General features: G+C 37.3%; 1 protein-coding gene across 1 annotated transcript; it reads left to right on the forward strand.

Annotated features, from left to right (window-relative positions):
- The first annotated feature begins 1,334 nt into the window (after nucleotides 1-1,334).
- On the forward strand, nucleotides 1,335-22,453 carry SEPSECS (Sep (O-phosphoserine) tRNA:Sec (selenocysteine) tRNA synthase). The gene is made up of 11 exons (XM_039699017.1): nucleotides 1,335-1,355; nucleotides 3,476-3,630; nucleotides 5,882-6,000; nucleotides 6,089-6,247; nucleotides 6,771-6,924; nucleotides 10,372-10,474; nucleotides 12,720-12,849; nucleotides 12,971-13,062; nucleotides 20,121-20,214; nucleotides 20,831-20,921; nucleotides 22,050-22,453. Exons 2-11 carry the CDS (start codon nucleotides 3,542-3,544, stop codon nucleotides 22,297-22,299), a joined length of 1,281 nt encoding a protein of 426 aa, XP_039554951.1. The 5' UTR covers nucleotides 1,335-1,355; nucleotides 3,476-3,541; the 3' UTR covers nucleotides 22,300-22,453.
- Nucleotides 22,454-23,357: the final 904 nt, after the last annotated feature.

Genomic DNA, 23,357 nt, shown 5'->3' on the forward strand with positions numbered 1-23,357 from the left:
GCCTTACTGAAATGCTGGACTTGTGTTTGTTTTGTCTAGGGTTGCCTGTGAGCCAGTGGACTTTGGAATTAAGCTGAGTGTCATTTACCTATGTAACTACTAATATCTGTAATATTTGATAAAATCTGTTCACATTTGCATTTCTGTTCCTATTCCTTTCTATTAAAAGTGAAGTCATCTGTGACGCCAGATGAATAGCCATTTGTTGCCTAGTAAACACATATATGAGGGTTACAGCAACTGGATGTAATTTTCCGTACAGAAAATTAAACGGACGTGAATTTCTTTGTGAAGCAAACAAAGAGATCATATTAAAAGGGAAAATTCTGACATTTTTCCCAGCACACTGTTAGGTAATACTACACCTCCCTTTAGCTACAAGTGAGTTGCGTCTGTTTCAATAATGTTCCATTGAACAGTCAATTTGCGAGCTTCTAAAAAGATGGCGAGTTAATGCTTTTGAAAAAAATAAGAAATAACTTGTTAGTTATTTCATAGAAAGGCCTGGATTGGAAGGGACCTTAAAGATTTTCCTTAAAGACCTTAAAGATATTTCCAACTCCCCTGCTATGGACAAAGCTACCTTCCACTAAACCAGGTTGCTCAGATCTCCGCTGAACCTGGCCTTATACACTTGCAGAGATGGGGCATTCACAACTTCTGTGAGAACTCTGGTCCAGTGTCTCACCAATCTCACAGCAAAAAAAAAAAAAAAAGTTTTAAAACGCTTTTTTTTTGTTTATGCGTTCATCTACACCTCCTAGTGTATTTTTTAAATGCAACTAACTGGTAGTTTTCATCTTCTGCTTCAATAAGAATCCTGTAACTTGCTCACAGGTCTTGATCTAACAAAGCCTTTACATTGCCTCATTCTTCAGTAGTGCAGAGTTCAAACACCACAAGAACTCATAATTAAAAAAAATACATGCTACCGTCATAGTAATTAACAAACCATTAATTTTAATTCCAAATAGCTAATACTTTTCAATTAGCCACCTGGATTAAAATTACGTCACATAAATAAGCTGGGTCATTTTCCTCATGCTAAAGCTTTTGTCCCTATCTTTCTAACCAACAGAGCAAACTTCGTCATCTGCCTTCACGTATTTGAGCACTCTGTCAAAACACTGGAGCGGTAGAAAAAGAAGGGAAAAGACCTGCACAGTGGTGCCCTTCTCGCTGTAGGGGAGCGCTCTCGTGTGGCACAGCCCGGCAGGAGCAGCCGCTCCGCGGCACGGCCAGCAGCGCCGGGGACTGCGGCACCGCGGAGGCGGGAGCGCAGCTCGGAGAGCTCCCTTCTGCTCCAAGGGCTGGGAAACTGTGTTAGTGACAGTGCGAGCCAACAATGCAAACAGGTGGGTAAGATTACTCCGTCAAAACCTCAAAAGATCCGAACCAGGCCAACTAAACTTACAGGAGCGGGGTGGTCGCTACGTACACTTCGCACTCCAATTAGCCGTCTGAACTTAAAACTGTAAAACAGAAGAATCAGATAAGATTTAATAAACAGATTCAGTTGCCCAGATACAGGCCGGTTATAATTAAGCATTGGAACAAACACACCACGTACTTAACGCGGCTCTTAAATTTTTTTACACTCCCTACTAGTTATTTCGAGGAGCAAATGGGAACCTGCCGGTCCCCGTGGCCGCCGGGGGGCAAAGGACAGCGGCGGCGGCCGGCTGCCCGTGCTCCAGGGAAGCTTCCACCTGCTGAGGCTTTGCTGGCAGCTCCTAGCAAAGGCGCAAAGTCTGGCCTGCAAATCTCCTGCTGGTGGAACTGCTTTTCCCCAAGTTGTGTTTAAAAAAAAAAAAATTAAAAAAAAAAAATTGGGTCTCGCTGGGTGACATGTCTTTGTCGTTGTGATGCAGTTTTGGGCTGCGCCCGCAGCCCTAGCAAGCTACTGCTATTTCCTGAGGTCCCACAAGCACCTGTGTCCCCAGACACGTCCCGAGGAGCAGAGAACGCCCTCGCCCTGGCGGAGCAGCCGGGAGCTACGTGGCTGCTCCCAACAGCCTCCTGCTACACTCTGCGGGGCAGGGAACACCAGCCCACCAACAGGCTCTTCCCAGCCCAGCACTCTGGCTTCTGGTGGGACTCTGGCCGCCTGTGACAGACGCCAAGCCCGGACCCGCTCCCTGCGGCCCCGCACCTGCACCGGGGGCGGCCCAGCGGCCGGGAAGGGCCGGGCGGGGGCGGCCCCGCGGAGCGCTGCCCGCGGCCGAGCGGGGCTCCGCCGCCCCGGGCGGCAGCCAGCAGCCGGTCCCTGCGCACCCCCGTCCGCACTGCGGCAGGGCTGCCCCTCCGCGCACCGGGGTTCCAGAGGGCAGAGCGGCCCCGAGCGGGGAAGCCTCTCCCGGGCCGGGCCGGGCCGGATCGCGGCGGCCCCGCGCAGCCCCGAGAGCGCGCAGGCCGGCCCGGCTCGGCTCACGGACCCTGCCCTCTGGCACGGCGCCGGAGCCTCGGGACAGCCCCTGCCGTGACCGCAGGGACCTGGCGGAGCCCACAGTGAAAGGCCGCGTTTGGGAGGAAAATTACTGCCCTGGGTTGTGTGTTTGCCGAGAAAGGCCCAGAGAACTGTTAAATAAATGTTTAAAAACAGTAAGATACTAGCACGTTGTTGCATGAGGCAAAAAGAGATACTTGTAAGGTGCCAAAACAATGTATCTCATTGCCTACAGCGTATTAAAATCATTGTCAATGAATTAGCAAATGTTCCAGTTCTTCAGCATCCTCAGTCGTGTCATCTCTTTCTAACTTAACTTTGATACCACAGTTCAGAAACCAATTAGATTTACTGAATTGGCTGTTTTGTTACTGGGCCATGTGAAAAAGCCTCTGGACCTGTCAAAAAACTTCATGGTTTTATGGGTCCCTGCTTTGAAAATCTTGTCTGCAGTTTGCAAAGATGGGTGCAATTGTTAATTCAGTAAAGAGCACAAGAAAGAACATGTTTCTGGTTGCAGGTTTTTACATATTTTGGAAATTATCTCCTTCCCTATTAGATAATAACTGGAAAGACAAATATGTAGATTGGAAGATGTATTACATTAAAACTATATTTCCCTCTGCTCATGTTTTTGGTTCTCGAATATCTTCCCTTTTATGCAGTTTTCACTGTTGCGTTCTTGTACATCATGTCTAGAGAATACATCACATAATCTGTAGTCTTTTAGGGAGTAATTAACATGTATGCCCTGCAGTGTTTTGTGTGTGAGAACACTTGAAGGTAAAAAATATCCTGATTGTTTTAATGTCGGGATGTGCTAATGTAATTGTGTTTCACACATGGAAAAATCATTATTTAACTTTTCTCTGAATACAGCTTCATAACATTAGATAGTATAAAAGGGAATGATGAAAATACAAACTGCTGCTTAACATGGGGAAGAAGGGTAACAATAATCAAACCAGTTGCATAGAGTCTTGTTAATTTTTCATTTCCAAATTTCATATTTGTGTTATTACTATTAAGGGGAAATGTCCTGAAGATGGATGGGATGAAAGCACCATTGAATTGTTTCTTCATGAACTTGCTATAATGGATAGCAATAACTTCCTGGGCAACTGTGGTGTTGGTGAGAGGGAAGGAAGAGTGGCGTCAGGTCTTGTTGCCCGAAGGCATTACAGGTACAAATTATTGACTATTTTGAATTACTCAGGTTTGTTATTAATGTTTTCCAATGGCATATTTTATTGTGACTTTGTTTATCTAAGACCTTGATAGCATTTGAGAAAAATTATGTAATGTGATAATTGAATTGATGCAGCTTTGTATATAAAATTTTCATTAATAACTCTATAGAAAGTCTTGAACTTTCTATGGATTATGTCCTATACACTAAATTTGTAGAAGCTGAAGTTATTGAGTTGTCCTCTACAAGGGAAGCAGAGATCTTACTGTTTTAAAATAATCTTTGCATTACATACTTTTTATAACAAGGTGCAGCTTTTCATCTGTCTGTTATTAAAAACTACTGCACATTGTAGTTGCACGATATTGAACACTGACAGTGAACAGCTATTTGGGTTTTTTATATTTGTTAATAGCTTTATAATGTGAATAGTTGATAAGCAGATGAATCCCCAGTCTATCTGTAATGGATTTTATATGACGTAAGGAGATCTCTAAAGACAAAAAGAGCTGTTATTACCTTGTAGCCCTTCTGACACTTTCTTAATGGGTGTGTTGGATTCTATCACTTTAGAGGCTCTGCGTTAATTTCCTTGTGTATGTACTTTTGTGTGTGTGTGTGTGTGTGTTGAGTTCTGTGCTGAGTACCTTGTTGTGATGTTTTGTCCAACAGGAGTGAAACAAAGTGAAGGTTCCAGGATGTTTCTCCTCAAAAGATAAACACAAAAGCATATTAGAGGCCAGGAATTTAGTAAGCTTTACCATACAGAGGTTGAGTTACTTAGGCTTGATGGCTTTCATAAGCCCTACAGTACCATGATAAATTCATGTCAAAATCCAGTGATACATCAGTTTGGCTTTTTTAGTTTTGTGTACAGCTCTCTAGACTAAGATATGCATGGTACGGGAGGGGAGGATGTCTGGGGAATTTCTGCTTTTGGACAGTGCTGGAGAAAGTGTGCCTGGCTTCTGGCCAGAGGGAGCCTGAACTGGTGTTCACTCCTGCTGTTCCAATGCAGCTCTGTCACCTGGCATCTCACTTCTCCTGTGAGTGTCAGCAATAGTAAGGTGTTCTCCCTCTACTTGTTTCTGCAATAAGTTTTACAAGTGACTTTGGGAGTGATGGAGGTAGCAGGAGATGGTTTTCAAGCTGTCTCTCCTTTTAGCTTAATAAAGAGGCAGTCTTAGGGAGGATTACTTCTTGGGAAGCAGTACATAAGTGCACAAAATTAAAAGTATGGATATGAGACAGCTATTAAAACATAGCAGGAATGAGGGAAGAAAATATTTTAGGTGGAGTGAATATTAAGTTTCAATTAATTATCAAATGTTTGTTGATTTCATCTAGAACTTGAAACAGAAAAATAAATTTAAGCTGTAAAACTATGCTCAGGAAGTTCTGAATATCGTATACTCATTGGACTGCATTTTATTCTGTTGCCAAGACAAAAAAAGAAATTAAAGCCATAAGTAGGTGTATACTGTTACTAGCTTACTTGAGCAGCTGCTGCATTTCAGCCATGGGTAAATTTGGTCTGTAAGCTTGTCTTTTATAAATTACTTCAGGATCCTCCTCTCCTGAACTGAATAATGTTCAGTATTTACAAACACAGTTTATAACCATAATTTATAAACAAACTTCAGAGAGACATAGTATACCAAGATACATAACATTGAACAGCAAAATGATAGATGAAGTGAAGATGTGTAAGATGGGCAAAGCGATACATATATCCATGTATATCACTTTGTATATATTATTTCCTTGCCTTACGGACATGAAGCATTTGTGAAGGAAGTATCTATAATACCACTATGCCTATGCTACACTACAGACAACTAATTTTTGTTTTCCTTGGTTGTGTGTCTGAACATGTCAGCATTTATAATGCTGTTTTGACAAACATCAAGAAGTGCTGAGGTGTTAAAAGGAAACTTAAAGGGAAAAGGGAAAAAAAGGAAACTTAAAAGGAAACCTGCCACAGGCTAACGTGCTGCTGCTGTGGATCTTCTTAAAGTTTTTGCTTGCCTGCAGGAACATTGTTAATCTACTGTTAAAAAAACCCCCAAAATTTCATACAAATATGTGTTGTTTGTTAAAATGGAGTTGATTGTGGCAGATATTGATGTTGCATTGCGTATAAAGTTTTCCACAATTGTTTCTCAAGTTAATTCTCTTCAGTCAGCAAGCTTTATGGCTTTGCAACATGAAAATCTTGATGTGTGTTTTCAACTTCTTTTGTTTAGGTTGATCCATGGAATTGGAAGGTCGGGTGATATTTCTGCAGTACAGCCCAAAGCTGCAGGTTCAAGCCTCTTGAACAAACTTACTAATTCAGTAGTTCTGGATGTTATAAAACTGGCGGGTAGGTGTAAATTTGAAAAATCTCACTTGTTTGTGAAGTTACATCATGGATTCTTCATGTTAATTTCTGACTTTCTTTTTACATGCAGGTGTCCGGACAGTGACCAATTGCTTTGTGGTTCCTATGGCAACAGGCATGAGTCTCACTCTGTGTTTTTTAACATTGAGGCACAAGAGACCAAAGGCAAAATACATTATCTGGCCACGTATAGACCAGAAATCTTGCTTTAAATCAATGATAACTGCAGGTAAGAAGGTAACTGATTGATGACACAGTGTGTGTTCTAACAGGTACGAAACTTCCATCTACCGGAGTGATCAATTCATATCCTTGTAGTAAGATACAAAAAAGGCCCAATGCATGGTAGTTCTGTTTTATTTGTGCACTCCTGATTTCTAACATGTAATTAAAATGTGCATGCTGTCTTCCTAATGCAGGTGTGTGCAGTGGTACAGGGGTGTATAAAGGAGTCAAGTGAGAACACAATACTAAGGAAGTTGCAGTTCAGAGTAAGATGCTAATCTGCTGTCCTTAGAGTTATGTAAAACCAAAGCTCATGGTTCAAATCTGTCTCTCAAATTTATGCAAAAACTTGTGTCCTAGGAATTGTGATCCGAAAGTAATAATCCGTCTGATTTGCCCAGTCTTTTCTGTTAGAATCTATCAGAACAATAGTAGCATGATGTGTTTTTCAAATGTATCTTGGAACTAAACCCTCACAATTAGTCAGATTGGTTGAATTACATTCAGTTCTTGCTTTTTTTGATCAGGTTTTGAGCCTGTGGTGATAGAAAATGTATTAGAAGGTGATGAGCTACGGACAGACCTTGAAGCAGTGGAGGCCAAAATCAAGGCTCTTGGTGCTGAAAATATTCTTTGTGTGCATTCTACAACATCTTGCTTTGCTCCAAGGGTTCCTGATAGGTAAGCAGTCTCTGTAAGAAGAGTGTTATTTGTTACTGTTAAAACAAATAAACATCCTCCCCACACGCCAACAACAACAAAACCTAACCAACACCTCCATGTTTTGACCATCCATCTTCCTGAAATTGCTGCTGCCAACGATTAGCAAAGGTTCTTTAATCCCCTCCCAGAAAAGTATATTAAAAAAGTGAGAATTACTCAGAAGATTTTTCTTCTGTTATGTAAGTGAGGTTAATGTTGCTCTCTTGTGGTGAAATTCATGTCGTTTTGCTAGGGGTTTTCATAAAATTTCATGGAAATAGTAAAAGTAGATTCTCATGGAAACATAATCTAGGAAATGTAGCTCCATATCTAAGGCCATTTTTTAGATGTTACTGTTGCCTTTTCTTACTCTTGTCCACAAGCATAGGAAAGAAATGTTATTGACTCTAAAATGTGGCAAGTAAAATTATATTCCACTCTCCTCTCCTACCTTAAAAAAACCCCAGTATTTATCATAGGTTAACCTAGTTGCTAGAGGGAAAGATGGGAGTTAAAATCATATAATTCTGTCAGAATACTATGAACATTGCTTGAAGCTGACTTGCAGATTTATTGGCTAACTTAAATCACAGCTATCAAAACTGAATGGTTGTTTTATAGCTTGGGTAAATGAATCTTCTCCTTATCTGCTTCCTCTTTTTGACATGCTGCTATTGTTTTGTCCTCTACAACTAAGAGATGAATTATTAGGTAGTGGCACTATGTTATAATATACCACAGATATAGGAAGATTTGAATGTACTTTTTGTTTAAAAGAAACTGTCAACTGTTGAAGACCATAACCTTCATCTTCCTGTGGGAAAGAAAACCCTGGCAGCATTTCTAGAGGGTGCAATTTTAAATCTCTGTTTTTGAATATCTGCATTTGTAAGGCTTTATTTAGTTGTGGTGGCTGTATTTTAAAATTTTTTGTAGTTTTATGGCTGCCATACCTATGGCTTTCCTTTGAAGTACTGTTTAACTCTATGGGAGTAATTCTCTAGTGTATAAACCCTCTTTCTCAGTATTCTACCTGCTGTTGCTGTAAGGTGTTTGTAAAACTACTGTATTTAAGAGAACCAAAGGGAAAGTGTCCTCTTCAGTTGGTTCTGTGTACTTAGCAGAATTCTGTATCTTTTTACTTTCAGTAGTAGAAAAAAAAGAACAAAGCTTTCTTTTCATGAACTTTAACAAACAGGAGAGAAAGAAAGGAAGAATAAAGTGGGAAATACAGTATTTGTGACTGTTAAGACTTCAGTAGCCAACTTACGTTAATGTTTTATTTTTATGATATGATTAGTAGCATTTTCAATGCTGCATTCTAAGCCTCGGAAGCAGATACATACAGGTGCTGTGCATCATTTGCTTCCCTTGCATACTAACACATTCTCTTCAAACTGTAGCATTCTCATTCTGTATTGCACAATGGATCTAATTGTTCAATAGAATATTTTTTGGGAAAAAAGACTTTTCTGTTTTCATTACTTGATTGGTTATTGCTCCTTTAATTTTCAGAAGGTGAGAAAGATCAACATACATAGCTGTATACCCTCTGTGTGTCTAGTTTGGTGAAATTCTGTGCCTGCACTTGACAAGAAGCCTGTAAGAGGGAAGCTGTGTTCCTTTGAGTCTCTCTAGAGGGTGAGGAATGTGTCTGATTAAGAACCAGCAGATCAGAAGGCAAACTTTGTCCTGCATAATATATTTCCTCAAGTATTCTATTAATGAGGGGAAGGCACATGAGGGGCAGCTGAGGTCCCTTGGTCTGTTCACTCAGGAGAAGAGGAGACTGAGTGGAGGCCTCACTGCAGTTACAACTTCCTCATAAGGGGAAGAGGAGGGCAGGCACTGATCCCTTCTGTGTGGTGACAGTGACAGGACCCAAGGGAATGGGCAGAACCTGAGCTGGGGGAGGTTTAGGTTGGATATTAGGAAAAGGTTCCTCACCCAGAGGGTGGTTGGGCACTGGAACAGGCTCCACAGGGAAGTGGTCACAGCACCAGCCTGACAGAGTTCAAGAAGCATTTGGACAATGTTCTCAGGTGCATGGTGTGACTCTTGGGGATTGTGCTGTGCAGGGCCAGGAGTTGGCATTGATGATCCTTGTGGGTCCCTTCCAACTCAGAATATTTTGTAATTCTGTGGTGATAAATGTGAAAAATTATTGGAAATGCAGCTTCTGACAAATATCTTGACTGTAGAAGATCAATATGTACATTATATTACTGGTGTTTCCTAATTATAAAGTACTTTTGATTTTTTTAGGATAATATGGTGATGATGATTTCCTAAGAATTTATGTTTGGAAAAATTAATATGACACTTGCAGCAGAATTTTACATTGCAGAACAACACTAGAAAATGTAATAAAAAATAGAATGCAAAGGAATGTCACCTCTTGGAAGATGTTTTCATACTCTGTCACATTTTATATGTATGTCAGTAAATTACAGTGAGAGGCTGTACAGGAGGAGATAGAGTAAAAATGCATTGGAAGTAGAGTTTCCTGTTTTTTTTTAAGGTAATATTGCCTTTATCATCACTTTAAATTATTTTATATTGCCTAATTTTTTCAAATAGATTATATTTCTAAAATAGATTCAAAAGTTTGGGGAAAATCATGAGTAATTTTTTTCTAAATATAGAATGATTGGAGTGCTTCAGAAAAGGGTACTGCATATAAGTATATTTAAAATGCTGAAGGATCTTACTTAAAATGTTCAGTGTGCTTACATAAATCTTAATTTGACTGATTAATCAATCCAGGTTGAGCTCACTGTGATTTCAGGGGGTTCTAAAGGCAAGTGAAAGTAAACAGCTGAACAAATTTTCAATTTGTTGATGTCCATATTCAGATATTTTAGGGCTTTCCATTCCTTTAGAGAATTTATTTGTTCTTAATGAGTTTACCTGAAGCAGGCAAGTGAGATTCCAGCTAAAGGATCAAAATACTAGTTCTTTGAGATAAACAGAAACATGTGAAAACTTCCTGTTAAAGGATGCTTTTGATTCCCAAGACACTCTTGAAACTACTATAGACTGTTTTCCTGTTGAATATTAGAGAAAAGAAAAAAAAGGTGACTAGCTAAAGCTATGTTAGTTAATAGTAAAGCAACAACAACAACAAGAAGCTTGTATCTAAAGCTTAACGGTTTGGGATATATTATCTGGTGTCCAGACAAAACTTAAAGTGAAGCAAGAAAAATATCAGACTAGATCAACAATTTGCAATATATGTAAAAGTCAATAGAATTTTCATCTGAACTTTATAGCTTAAGATGACAAATACTGCCTTGAGGTACTAATCAAAAAAGTTACTTTTCTCCTTCTGACTTCCTTGTAGACCTTTCAGTCTTTTGATGGTCTGACTTGTAAGATGAGCTACAGTAATCAATGCTTCTCTAAATTACAATTTTATGCTCACAGGCTGGAGGAGCTGGCTGTAATTTGTGCTAATTATGACATTCCACATATTGTCAACAATGCATATGGAGTTCAGTCTTCAAAATGTATGCATCTTATCCAACAGGTAGGAGCTGTGTATTTCCAATAATATTTTTTGCAAGTATAAGTAAATCTGTGATTGTAGACAACCTAGCAAATTTGATCAGATGCTTCATAGCTTTGAGAGTAATCCCATGCATGTCTGATACTTGAACAATTTTCTGGGAAAACACAACAGACAGAGAATTTAAACATAATAGTTGTTTCTATTATGTGCTTTTTATGTAACTGTAAATTTATTTAGTTTTTGTGTATGTTCATGTGTCTTTATAATGGAAAAATACCCTTATTAAGCTTTCTTAAAATATTTCCTAAAGTTGTTCACTAAAAGTTACATAATGGATAATACTTGAATAGAAATTAAGCCTTCAACAGAGTGAGTTACAGATTTTTCATTGAGGGTACAGAATACTACAGGCAGCAGCATTTGCTCTAATGCATGTTAAAATATTGTTGGCATAGAGAATGGCTGAGGAAACTGGTTTATGTTCAATGTTATGCTCAAAAAAGTTTCATTTCTGTTGCTGTTTAGTTTGAAGTGTATGTTGCTTGATATCTAAGATCAGTCATGAAACAAAATTCTTGCATTTTTCCTCATTGTATTGTATGTGCATTGTTCTTCAATATTCTCTTTTCTGTTACCCATTCAAAAGAATAGGGGGTTATATTTTAATAGGATCTATAGGATCCTGAACTATTAGCAATGTAAAATATGCTGGGTTGTTTTTTTTTTAACTGATTGCTAAGACTTCAGTAAAAGGAAATAGACCAGCTTATTATTAGCAATGTAAAATATACTGGGTTGTTTTTTTTAACTGATTGCTAAGACTTCAGTAAAAGGAAACAGACCAGCTTAATGTACAATTGTGAAGGAACATCGTGTTGGCATTTCTAAATCTTGAAAGACTGAGGGAATTTATGAAATAGAAAATGGTATATGCTTTTTTGTAATGTACTTAGTACATATTTATTGTATTTAACTTGCTCAAATTTAGTGAGAAACTAACATGAATGAGGCTGTGGAAGTGCTGGGTTTTGCTGCATGAAATGTTCTAATGATAAACATTTCAGATTATAATGCTACAAATATAATTTTTACTGTGTTTGTTTTGGTGTTTTTTCTAGGCTCAATAGGTTGTTTGTTCTTTGCTTATGCAAATGCATACATTTGAACTCTGATTTATTTTACATTTTTTTACAAAATTTATTATTTGTGCTAGAAAATTTTCTGTTTATGAGAAAGTAGCTATTAATGTATACTTAGGAATATGTATGTGCTGAGCACAGTGTGAATACAGCTTGCAAGAGTACCATAGGAAAAAGCTTTTGAGACCATTTCATGTTGTGCTTTTCCTCTGGTGTTCTCTTGTCAATTTAATCAAATGGTAGCTGCTCGCAGCTACCAACAAAAAGCTGACAAACTTGGAGTGCTCTTCCTGTCTTCTGTGTATTAAGCTACCAAAACAGAACTAATAAATGAGGTTTAGTTGGCTCAGCTTTTTTTCCCCGTCTGTTTGCCACAGGTATTAACTCTGTTTCTACTTCTTACATTTAGTATGTAGTTTTAAAAATATATTTATTTGTGTGTACTTTGTATGTATGGGGTTTAACCTACTTTTCAGGTTCTCTTGTGGTTCATACTTTTTAATTGTACAGTTTACCATTACATGCTACTCAAATTGAAGGTGTACTGCAGAATCTACATTTTTTCCTTTGAAAATATAAGTGGTTTGATATAAGGATGTGGGGGATGTCTACTATAAGAAAGTACTTGAATCTTGATTTTGCAAGCAGCCTTAGAAGAAGGAGTGCTGTAATAAGCCTGTTTGTTTAATGCAAATTTATATATGTATTGTAAAAAGCTTTGCTAATGAAGCATTAACTTGTAGCCTTTTATTGTGAGAGTTGTAAAAAGTGTTCAGGATTGAACAGTTTTAACTGTATAATTCCCATTAAATTTTGAGGGGTTTCTTTTTGATTGTTGCTGAAATGGAGCCACACTTAGACTTGCAGGAACTAAAATTAATACTTTAAATCACAGCAAAATGGGAATTTGTAAGGTTCTATGTTAGGCAGACAATGGTACTAATAGTCAGCAGTGCTAAAAGAGGTAATACCATGATTTTTATGTTTTGATCACAAATGCAGTATCTAAGAGTTTCAGGAATTATATTTATTTTAACTACACTTTTATATAATTATGATGCTATCAGTTTCCCTTTGCTCTAATGTATGCTGTGGATTTTATTTTTTTGTCCTTTTTGATAAAGGGTGCTCGAGTTGGCAGAATAGATGCTTTTGTTCAGAGCTTGGACAAAAATTTTATGGTTCCAGTAGGTGGTGCTATCATTGCTGGCTTCAACGAGTCCTTCATTCAGGAGATCAGCAAAATGTATCCAGGTAACTAGTTCATGGGCTGATTTCAGCCATACAGAATTACTGTAGAAAACTTGATTATCAGCTTTCTTTCACATAAATTTTTTTGCCACTTTAATCTGTATATTTGGGGTTTTTTTTTCAGGAAGAGCATCTGCGTCTCCTTCTTTAGATGTCCTCATTACACTTCTGTCTCTGGGAACCAGTGGCTACAAAAAGTTACTGAAAGAGAGAAAGGTAAGCTTTTTGGCAAGCAGTATTTTCTTGAAGTCAGCTGTTAACAAAGTCTTGTTGCAAAACTGCTTTGTGTAGTAAATCCAGTTTCTGTCTAGAAAGCCATTGAACTTATTCTTAGCTCAGAGCTCTGAATCTGGAAAGTCAGTATGATACAATTACTTCTTGTCTAAATGGTGCTCATGAGTAAGCATGATTTCCATGTTGTTGTTTGTTCAGTCTGGGAGGCTAAACGGAGGGCCTGTACTATTTTGTACAGTATTCATATTTATTGTTCCTAAATGTGACTAATATAGTCGAATTTTGCCCACTAAAACTGAAATGGAGAAATGCTGTATTCTAATATCATAGTCACACTGCTTCCAGGCCAGGAGATTGGACACCCTGAGTAACCCCGGGTCTGTGCTCTTCCTCTTTTGTCCCTGTTGTGCCTTTGTGCTATGATAGTGCTTAATTAAATGTTTGTGTGCCACATTCTCTGGAGAGTCACAGCTTCTGGTTGGGTTATAAATACTGTGCATTCCACAAAAGGAGAAGAATATTGTTGTTTTAGTTATTCATCTAGACACACAGCTACGTTTCTTCTCCGCTTTTCACAGACTATAGGTTTTTAGTTTGGTATAATTGCACTGCAAAAAAATCCAGTGCATGTCAGATTGAAAATTGTATATCTTGAGTTAATTCTGGAATTAATACATATGGTTTTTCTCTATATATATAGTAATGCAGAAGATTCTTTTTATAGAGTCTTCATGTAAGGAAATACTGTGAATTAAGTACTATTAAATTAATAATTTTAAGCTATGCATTATCTGTTTCATTATTTTATTTGAAAGCTATGTCCCAGTTGTTTTCTGCTGACAGTTTGCTGCTGTCTCTGATTATATGGTAGAGCAGTAGTTTTGGACGCTGTGACTTATTTCTAGCTGCTCATAGAGGCATCCTTAAACTCTGTACTGGAGCTGAGGTCCCATAGGAATAGCTAGACTATAGAAAATCAAATCAACTTAGCAGCCTTACAATGACTAAGAAGTGATCTGTGCAACTAAAGTGAAACCAGCTTGTGAAGCACTGAAAGCAGTTACTTTTGCCTCTACTGCAGCATTTTATTCTGGACTGTTGTATGTATTGCGATTATTGGTTTGTGTCTTCATTAAAAGCCAATTGTATTTTTTCCCTTTTACTCTTATGTCCAGAAGAATCTCAAGTGAATTTATTGTTTTCTACTAAGCTGATTTTTTGTTAGATTTCTACCAGTAGCAGATGTATAAGGGGCATGAGAAATATTGTCCCAAGTCATAAATAATAATTATTTCATAAATGTCTTAATGAATAGCTATATACTTTGAGTCATCTAATTTTCTTGGAAGTAGAATTCTAAAGTGAATACAGTATTATATTTTTACAACTTCAGGTCTTTTTATTTCAAATGTGAATATACTCTATAAACAGAGCCTTATATATGGCATAAATATGTTTCTTTTATTGGATTTGCTATAGAAAGAGAAACATTTTTGCTTAAATCTGTTTGTTCCTGAATTGTAAAAGTGCAATAGTGGTAGTTTATTGCCTGTGTTCTGAGGAAGCAGAGGCAAAGCTATTAAGCTTCCAGCAGGAACTATTTATAGCTTGACATTGAGTACTCCTTTCTATATTGGTGCAGCTGCACCTACTCACACAAAAAAAAATCAGCTATAAAAAACTTCAGGTATATTTTTTTTCTTTCTCTTTTTACCTGTTCCTCATTCACATGGGTGTTATTTCAGGTTATTTGAGCTTAGGCCAGAAAGACCAGAATATTCCTGAGAAGAGATTAGTTTCACACAAACAACAAAATAATCTGCCAAGTTTTTCTTTTACACAGATTAGCTATTTAATACAGGAAGGGAAGAGATTATATGAGGGAGAGGAGCATGTACATGGAATGAGATTTTTTTGTCAAGCTGGGTGTTTTGGAGTGTGCAATTGTCCAAGAGTATGAGATTATACGTAGTGATATGAAGAAGTACTGACTTTTCAGAATTCCTTTTTCTGTGTTTATGTGATGGTTATAACAGTGGTTTTCTGATCTCAGTAGGTGATTCTAGGTCCTTTTGCAGAGCACATAACAGCTCGTCCATAGACAAATTTGTTAATACCTTTGCTCTTAAAGAACTTTACATAAAGGTTGTGTTTTTATAGCAACTTTTGATGCCTCAGTACAGGTTATGTTATGTCCTGTATTTTACATTTCTAGGTCATAGAAGTTGCTATTTTCATATATGTATGTGTGTGTCTAAACCAGGCCATGTGAAGTAAATATAGTTGTTGCACTGTGTAATGGCATAAGCAGGCTTAGTTATCATCTCAGATTTCATGGAGAACAAGAGCCCTGTGTTCAGGGTTTACATTCAGAATCCTACAGGCCACGTTTAATACCTGCTATTATCCAATATGGTCCTTCTAATCCACTTAACTAATTATTATACCGGTGTTATTAAAGAGGTGATGGTTTTGTTTACAGCAGTTATGGATTTCCTCATTAGACTTAACAATCAAGATAATTCTCATTTTCTTAAATGCATTTCTGTGTTACTGTGGGATGTGATAGAGCTTTTTTATTGGTATCCATCTGTCTGCATATTTTGAGAGTAAAACTGGAGTTATTTTTATGTCCTTATGGAGTATGTATCTAAAATACTTAAAATCATACCGAGTGGGAGGAAATTGTTTGGGTTTTACAATTCAGTATAATAATGGGTTTATGTTTCATGAATTATCATTGATGTAGTTGTTCTGATTGGAATAAATTATTTGTACAGTTCAGTGTGAGATTGTATTGGTGCTCTACTTACGATGGAAAAGAGGAAAGCCATTTAATGAGGGATATTAAAAATGTAAAAAAATCAGCTATTGTCAAAGCAAGATAGGTGTTTGTTACTTCTCTCCTTTTTTTTCTAGTCAGCTTGTTACACTGTAGCATGTCAAATATGAAAATATTGGAGGATTTTCCTCATGTGAGGTACATGTAACCATATTCAGACTTCAGAGTAGTTGGAGGCAAATTAGTTAAAATTAACTGCTTTAAATTGTGTGTAATTAAACAAGTGCCAAGCATGAATGGAAATTTCAGAGAGGCCATACTTAAAACCTGTGTTGAGGTGTGGGTCACAGAGCCTGAACTCAAGGTCTCACAAATGCTGAAGAGAAAATGTGTTGATTGCTGTTGTTAAGAAACACCTCTAAAAAATGCGAATGTTAGTGTTACCAAATCAGATTGGCAAGGCTTACTGGGCACTTTCTGTTAGATACTGATGATCTAAAGATTTCAAGGTTCTGTAATTAATTTCATGTTTTTAAAACTTTCTAGTGTAAATCCAACACAAAATCCTTGCAGTGCAAGGGAATCTGCCTAGGAGGGTGTGTAGTATATATGCCGGTGTCACACACGTACACATATAGTTTGTCATGTGTTTGGCTGCATTTCAAGAAGCTGAGCCTCCTTCTGGTTTCTCATCTGCTGGCAGCTCTCCCTGCTGAGCACTGCAGCTCCTCTGCTGGGGGTGTGGAGCACCAAGTGCTCTGGTCAGATCACAGCTCAGAAGCAGCTGCTCCTCCTGAGGCACCAAGCAGGAGAGGCTGTGATGGGTGCACTATAAAACAGCTGCTGCTGCAAGGGAAGGTGGGAGCAGATCAGTCTCAGGCAAGTGTAGGAGAGCTGGCAGTCTGTGTGGAGAGGCTGTAAAATTACTCCTGTGCAGTGTCCTCTTCTGCACCACCCACAGCTCTGTGACCATACCCTGAGCTCAGCTTGTCTTTTCAGGTGAGAGTGACCCAGGGAGAAAGGCAGAGTGTCACAGACTCCAGAGTGTAAGCAAGCTGGGTGGTTAGAGCAGGCTAGGATAGTTTCAACTCTGCACAAAAAGTTTCCTGGCTTTCACCAGTTGCCTCTTTGTCAGCTGGTGTGGGACTGATGGCTGATTCAGTACTCCCATCTTCATTTTCTCTGGAGTTAGTGTCTTTTTTCTCACTTGTTTCCCTCTTGTTATTTTCGTTTGCAAGAACAGTGCCTATTACAATGCAGCAACAAATCAAGAGTCACCTACACTAGTGTAGGTTTTATTAAAAATAGTTTTATAGTGTAAATATAGTATGATTCAAATATTTTTAGTGATTGTTATAACACTTCTTGAAAATATTTTTGTATATGTATGTGAAAGTAGACTGTTTCATCCAAACAATTGAGTTATTTGGCCTGTTTGCTGCAGACAGTGTTGTTCAGACTTGTTCTTTGTTTTTAAAGGTGTTTTGTTGGCTTAGGTGCTCAAAGAACCAGAAGTGAAAGACACTTCCACACAGTTTAGCATTCATTTGTCTAGCCTAATGAGCTTTTGTGATAAGTTTCTAAGGTAAAGGAGTGAATTAATAATGAAACTTAACTGACATTTAGTGCTTGAATTGTTCAGTGTAACTTCAGCATAATATTTGGCTTCTTTGGAGAAAACTTGAGTGCCTGCTACAGAAAATCTATTATGTAAGAGCTCAATTATATATAATTGCTTAGGGTGTTTATAAATTTTCCATATATGAGAAATATTTTATAATGGAGGTTGGTTATAGATTTGACCTCACAAAAATATTGCTTTAATCCTTTTTTTGGAAAGGCAGTTAATCTATTTTGCAACAAACTTCTGAAACTATAAAATGTCTAGAGGGCTTCCAATAGAAATATGCAAAATAGTATTGTTCATAAAAACAGGAGACTTTGAATTTGTGTTCATGTAGCCTTAGTCTGATGAAAACACATATTTGGGGTATTTTTGCCATCTTTCCATTCTTCTTTATTTTAACAAGTTCCTATGTATGTAAGGGCTCATCTAGTAACCTAATTTCATTGAATAGAATTAATTATATTTTATATATATTTAATTATATTTAATATATTTATGCAGTAGGTAACTTTTTATACCAACTTTCAGTAATACTTCCAGTATTCCTTTCAGCAGTTTATTCAGTAATACTATAAGAGATGTATCAGAGAATTTCCTAGATACAACACACAAAAATTGTTTGGAAATTGGTCTTGTTCCAGTATATTTTTTCTCAGTACTAATTTCAGCAATAATATCTCCAGAGAATTCATATGTAAACTCATCTCACAATTTATGTGTATTTCTACAATATTTTGCTTCAGTTTTAGAAGTAAATAACCAGCAGAGGGAGCACAAAATAATTTATGATCTGTATTCCAAAAAAAAAAGCAAACTAATAAAAGGGCTAGTATATTAGTGATGCTTATTGTGGAAAGCAACAAATTAACAATGTGCTTATATACAGTGAAGGACCAGAGGAAAGGCAGAAGTATCTGAACATTTGAAACATAAATATTTTTCAGCTTCTGTGAGTGAACTGTAAACAAACTCTGAACTGAAACCACAAAATCATTTGATTTATGAGAAATAAGAATGATTTTTCACAGATTTCAAGTTCTGATAATTAAACATAGATACCTCCCAATTTTTGTTTTCTTTTTTTTTTCAAGTATTACCGAAGCTTTATGTTTTTGTAGATAGTTGTACTAATAGGCTAATTCATTTAGACAGTAAGAGGGTACTTTTTTTTCCTCCATCTATATTTGTTCTGTGATATTAGGAAGTACAGGTGGGGAGCTGTGTTCATTTAGTTGCTCATGAAGGGAGGCAAGTTTTCCTACAGTGGTTCAAGAAAAGCAGCTGTAACATTCTTCTGACTTAGGTACCACAAACCTCATTTGGTTTCATAAGACCTTGGGGAGGTTCTGTTCAAAGGCATAATTTTGATCACAAGCTGTAATTTATATCTGTCAGAGTCCATAGGTCAAAGCAGGATACCGCTCTACAAACACAAGAGGTAATTCTATTTAAAGAATGAAAAATCACTTGTCAGGTCCAGAAATTGATGAGGATGCTTAAACAGGCAGTCACACTGAAGCAGATAAGCAGGACAATTTTTATGGCCTGAAAGAGGAGAAGCCTGGTGTTTAATACCTTTTAAAAAGGCTACCCAATGTCTGTATGGTTTGGCTAGTTTTTATGAGAGACTAAGCATTAAAAAGGATGGAAAAAATGCTAAAGCTTACAATAAGAATGGTGTTTATTCTCACTCTGCCCATAAGTGTTTTGAGCTGATATCTGAAGAGGAATATATTAAACTGAGGAAGAGCATGAACAATTATCATAGCTTACTACAAGGGAAGAGGGAGGATATAAAATACAGATGAAGTAAGAGAAACAGCCTTTTATGTGCAGTGTGGCTTGTATCTCTGCCAAAGTATTTATGAATCTCAGTCTTATGACACTTCCACAGTAAAGGTGCAATCCAATTAAATGAGAGCAGAAATTCAGGTATTTGCATTCTTGTAGTCAACTTGAACAGGAGTGGGGTCCTAGGAAAAGGACAGACTGCTCAACAGAGCTGACTGTTCAGGAGAGTGTATATTGTGTGAAACAAAATACAGTCAAATATCTACTTATAGCCTCTTTAGGAGACTGGATTTTTATTCTCATACAGAAAACTAAATCCCTGTAGTAGGGGGAAATGTGATTGTGTGATACATGGTAGCAAAATATACTGCTTTTAGTCTGGAATGTATTAAAGAGAAGACAGAGTAAGGAGCAATTTGCTAAAATGTGGCCATCTCTGATGGTAACAGTTCATTCTCAGTGGCTTAGGGGGCTAGGGCATGGGAAGGCTCTTGAAAAGTAGTGTGGGGTAAGACCTGCTGTGCAGTGGGAATCTCGTCAAGATTTTTTACCTTCCCAGGTTTCAGGGCTACAGAGAGAATGAATGACATCCCAAGCACATATATTAGACCAGATAGAGACTTTTGTATCAGCTTCAGAGATAAGAACAGTGCTCAGGAAATGGAGCTGTTCCTTTATAGAATTATTTCAGAGAATTGTCTGATCCACTTACTTGGTACACATGAAAAGAGAATCAGCTGAGCACCTGTAGGATGTAATGGAGACATAACAGTTTTGTGAAATAGGTGCTATTTTCTCTGTTTGATAGCTAATAACAAAAATATTGCATTTTTTTTTCAGGAGATGTTTTCGTATCTTTCAAGTGAACTGAAGAAGCTGGCGGATAACCACAATGAGAGACTGTTAGACACACCACATAATCCCATTTCCTTAGGTAATTGTTGGAGTTTTAACTTTTAAAAAAATCTAATATACTGTGGATTCATAATGCACTTCTAATACCATTCCTATATATTAAACATCACTACATTCTACTCAATTGAATAAAAATTCAATAAGGCTACCAAAAAGGTAATTACAATAAAAGTAGTGTAGCAGCTTGGACCCATTATTTTGCTCCTGTCCAATATATTTATTTGACAGAAATGAATTCAAGACAGGCTGGAGATGTTAGCATGTAGTAATACTTTATAAAAATGAAATTTAACAATAAATTAGGGTATAATTACTCATCGTCTTAGTGTTGTAAAAGAAATTATGGAATTCCCACTCAAGGTATTTGTTTTAACCAAAAATTCTGCTGAACACCAAAATAATGCTGCCCACCTGTGCAGTATCTGCATGCTGTCTAACCAAGGAAGTAATTTGCGACAGCTTGTGGAAAAATTAAAAATTATATGTAGTGTTCCTTTTTTTTCTATGTATGTGAACACAAATATATGACTAGATTCTTTCTGGAAGCAAGTTGGAAAGCAACTTGTCATTTGTGGTGGTTCTTTGGAGAAAAAGTACCTTGGTAGCAGTTTTAACCTGACCTTATGTTACTTTAGCCATGTCACTGAAGACTCTGGATGAAACTAATGATGCTGCTGTTACCCAGCTTGGATCTATGCTTTTCACAAGACAAGTTTCTGGAGCAAGGTAAGGATATTATGAATTTAAAAGACTGGGGAAGTGGGGAGTGTGTATTAGCATATATTGTACAAAATCCTGTGAAGTGTTTTATGCCAATTGTGTCATGATTACAGAAGGCAGTTTAACGAGTTAGAGAGTAATCACCCTTTGTCATCACTGTTATAGAGCAGTAATGTCTCCCTGCCTGAGTTAGCCGTGAGGCTTTCTATGTCTATTTTGGTATCCTAAATAGATAATCTATGCCCATTTAATTTAGTGTCATTATTCCCTAGTATCCTTTGATTTCATTTAGTTTCCAGATGTTGTCTGATCTTACAGTATAGGTGTAGGCTACAACAGAAGATCTTTGTTTTGTTTATTGCAGCACAAATATGGTTATGCCAGATGTCAAGGGAATAAGCTTTTAATATCCTACACAACTTTTTGTCAAATGGAAAAAAAAATCTGCTTTCTGGAACTAATTGTGTTTAAAAAATTTAGAAATTAAAAATCTGTAGTCTGAGCCAGTCTGACCTGAATTTAGAGACACTGTTAAAATGAAATGCAAGCCAAATAATCTGTAATGATTTTGGTTTAAACCTTTTAGAAGAAGAGAATTATTTAAAATTTGTTTTGGCAGCATTCCTTAATCTGAATATTACTGCTGCCATGCTAACTTCTGCCATAGACTTAATGTTATTTTTTTGTAGCAGAGCTGAATGTTTCCACATCAGAAGGTATGCTTCATTAGCTTGGATTATTCCACTTCCTGCACAGATGAATGTCAGTAAATCTGTATGTACTGTGGTTAGATGCTCTTTTTAATTTGCCTGTCCTAACCTTGGCAGGTCCTGTAATTTTAACCATCTTTGGCTGAGATGTTCAAGAGTTTCAATTTTTGAAGTTAAAACTTTTGAATTCTTTCCCTGATGTAAAGGTTTCAGGTTTTCCCTTTTGTTACATAAGTAATTATTTTGTAGTATATGCTATTTGACCTGGCATTTCAACAGATTTTAAGTTCTGCTGGTATTGAGCATCAGTGGTAAGAATAGCAACTCCCTATTTCAATAGGAACTTGTGTAATTGTGTTCAACCCAGGGTACCACATAAAATGTCAAGGAATCTTTAACTGAATCATGATTTTGTTTGTTTCAGGGTTGTTCCCTGTGGGTCTGTACAAACTGTGAATAACTACACTTTTAAAGGCTTTATGTCACATGCAAATGACTATCCTTGTGCTTACCTCAATGCTGCCTCAGCAATTGGAATTAAAAAGCAAGATGTGGATGTATTCCTAAAAAGACTTGACAAGTGTTTGAAGACTTTTAGAAAAGAAGCAAAGCAAGAAAAAGGTATAAATGAAATCAGTGATGCTAATGCAGCCACAGAACAACTTGAAGACTAGAAGATACAGATCTAGTAACACAGGAAGATAAGGTTTGGTCTGAAGTATGTCAGGTTTGTATTGGGTTAGGACTATGCATCTGCAGTGCAGAAATTTATTCTTGATCTTCTGTTCTTGTTATTGAAAACAATAATAAAAATTTGGATGGAATTCAGCTTTAAGAAAGTAGGTGATACTCTCTCCAAGAACAAAGGACCAGACACAAGTTTTTTGCAATGTATGAAATGCACTTAATACCTGCCAAAGTAAAACTTTATGTTCAAAGACTTACAGTTTGCCTTTCAATCTGTGTGTGGCTATTTGGACAGTGTTTATCAAATCACAGTATGTTTATTCACATGTTTTTGTTTAACAGTAGTGTCTGTGGCAGTGACTGAATTCCCTCCTGAATATAGACCATCCAAGCAACGCATTTCTCTGCTCTCAAAATACTTTGGTTTTCATCAACAAATGTGTCACTTTTCATTTCTTTTCAAAGATTTATGCAAATGTTGGGATAGCACTTACTAAATACAGTGTTCAGTCTGTGTGGGTAAATGACAGAGTTGGAATAGTAATGTTTTTCAGGTGTTCTCACCTATCATGAACTACCTAGAACTAGTCAGCCTCCAGTGGCAAAGAGGAACCTAGAGTACCTCATATCCTGTCAGTACTCAGCTCTTGAAAACATTTACATAGTTCAGCAGCCCAAAGGAGCTTTAATACTGAATGTCAGGGGTTGTGAAGTGAAAGGTACAGTCACTGGGAGGTTTTGGCTTTGTTTTTTTTATTTTCATTCTTCTGATGTGATAGGGTGATCAGATCAAAAACTCACTGGAAAGGAGGAATGCCATGTAGAAGTAATGTAGTTTTAAGAGCCAGTGAGACCTGAGTATTTTGGCATTTTTAGTCCACTGTTGTTGAAATAGATATACTTCCATTTTTGTAGTGTCTCTTGCCATTGGCACTGTTACTTCTGTGGATCTGTGCAGTTGCTAATTTGAATTCATTAAGCAAACAATAGACTCAGATTCTGTTCCTCAGACAAAGGTTCCCTATCACCGGGGTGACAGTGCTGC

This window comes from Passer montanus, unplaced genomic scaffold (genome assembly GCF_014805655.1).
Source record: "Passer montanus isolate IOZ18808 unplaced genomic scaffold, ASM1480565v1 scaffold13, whole genome shotgun sequence".
Classification (NCBI taxonomy): Eukaryota; Metazoa; Chordata; class Aves; order Passeriformes; family Passeridae; genus Passer; species Passer montanus.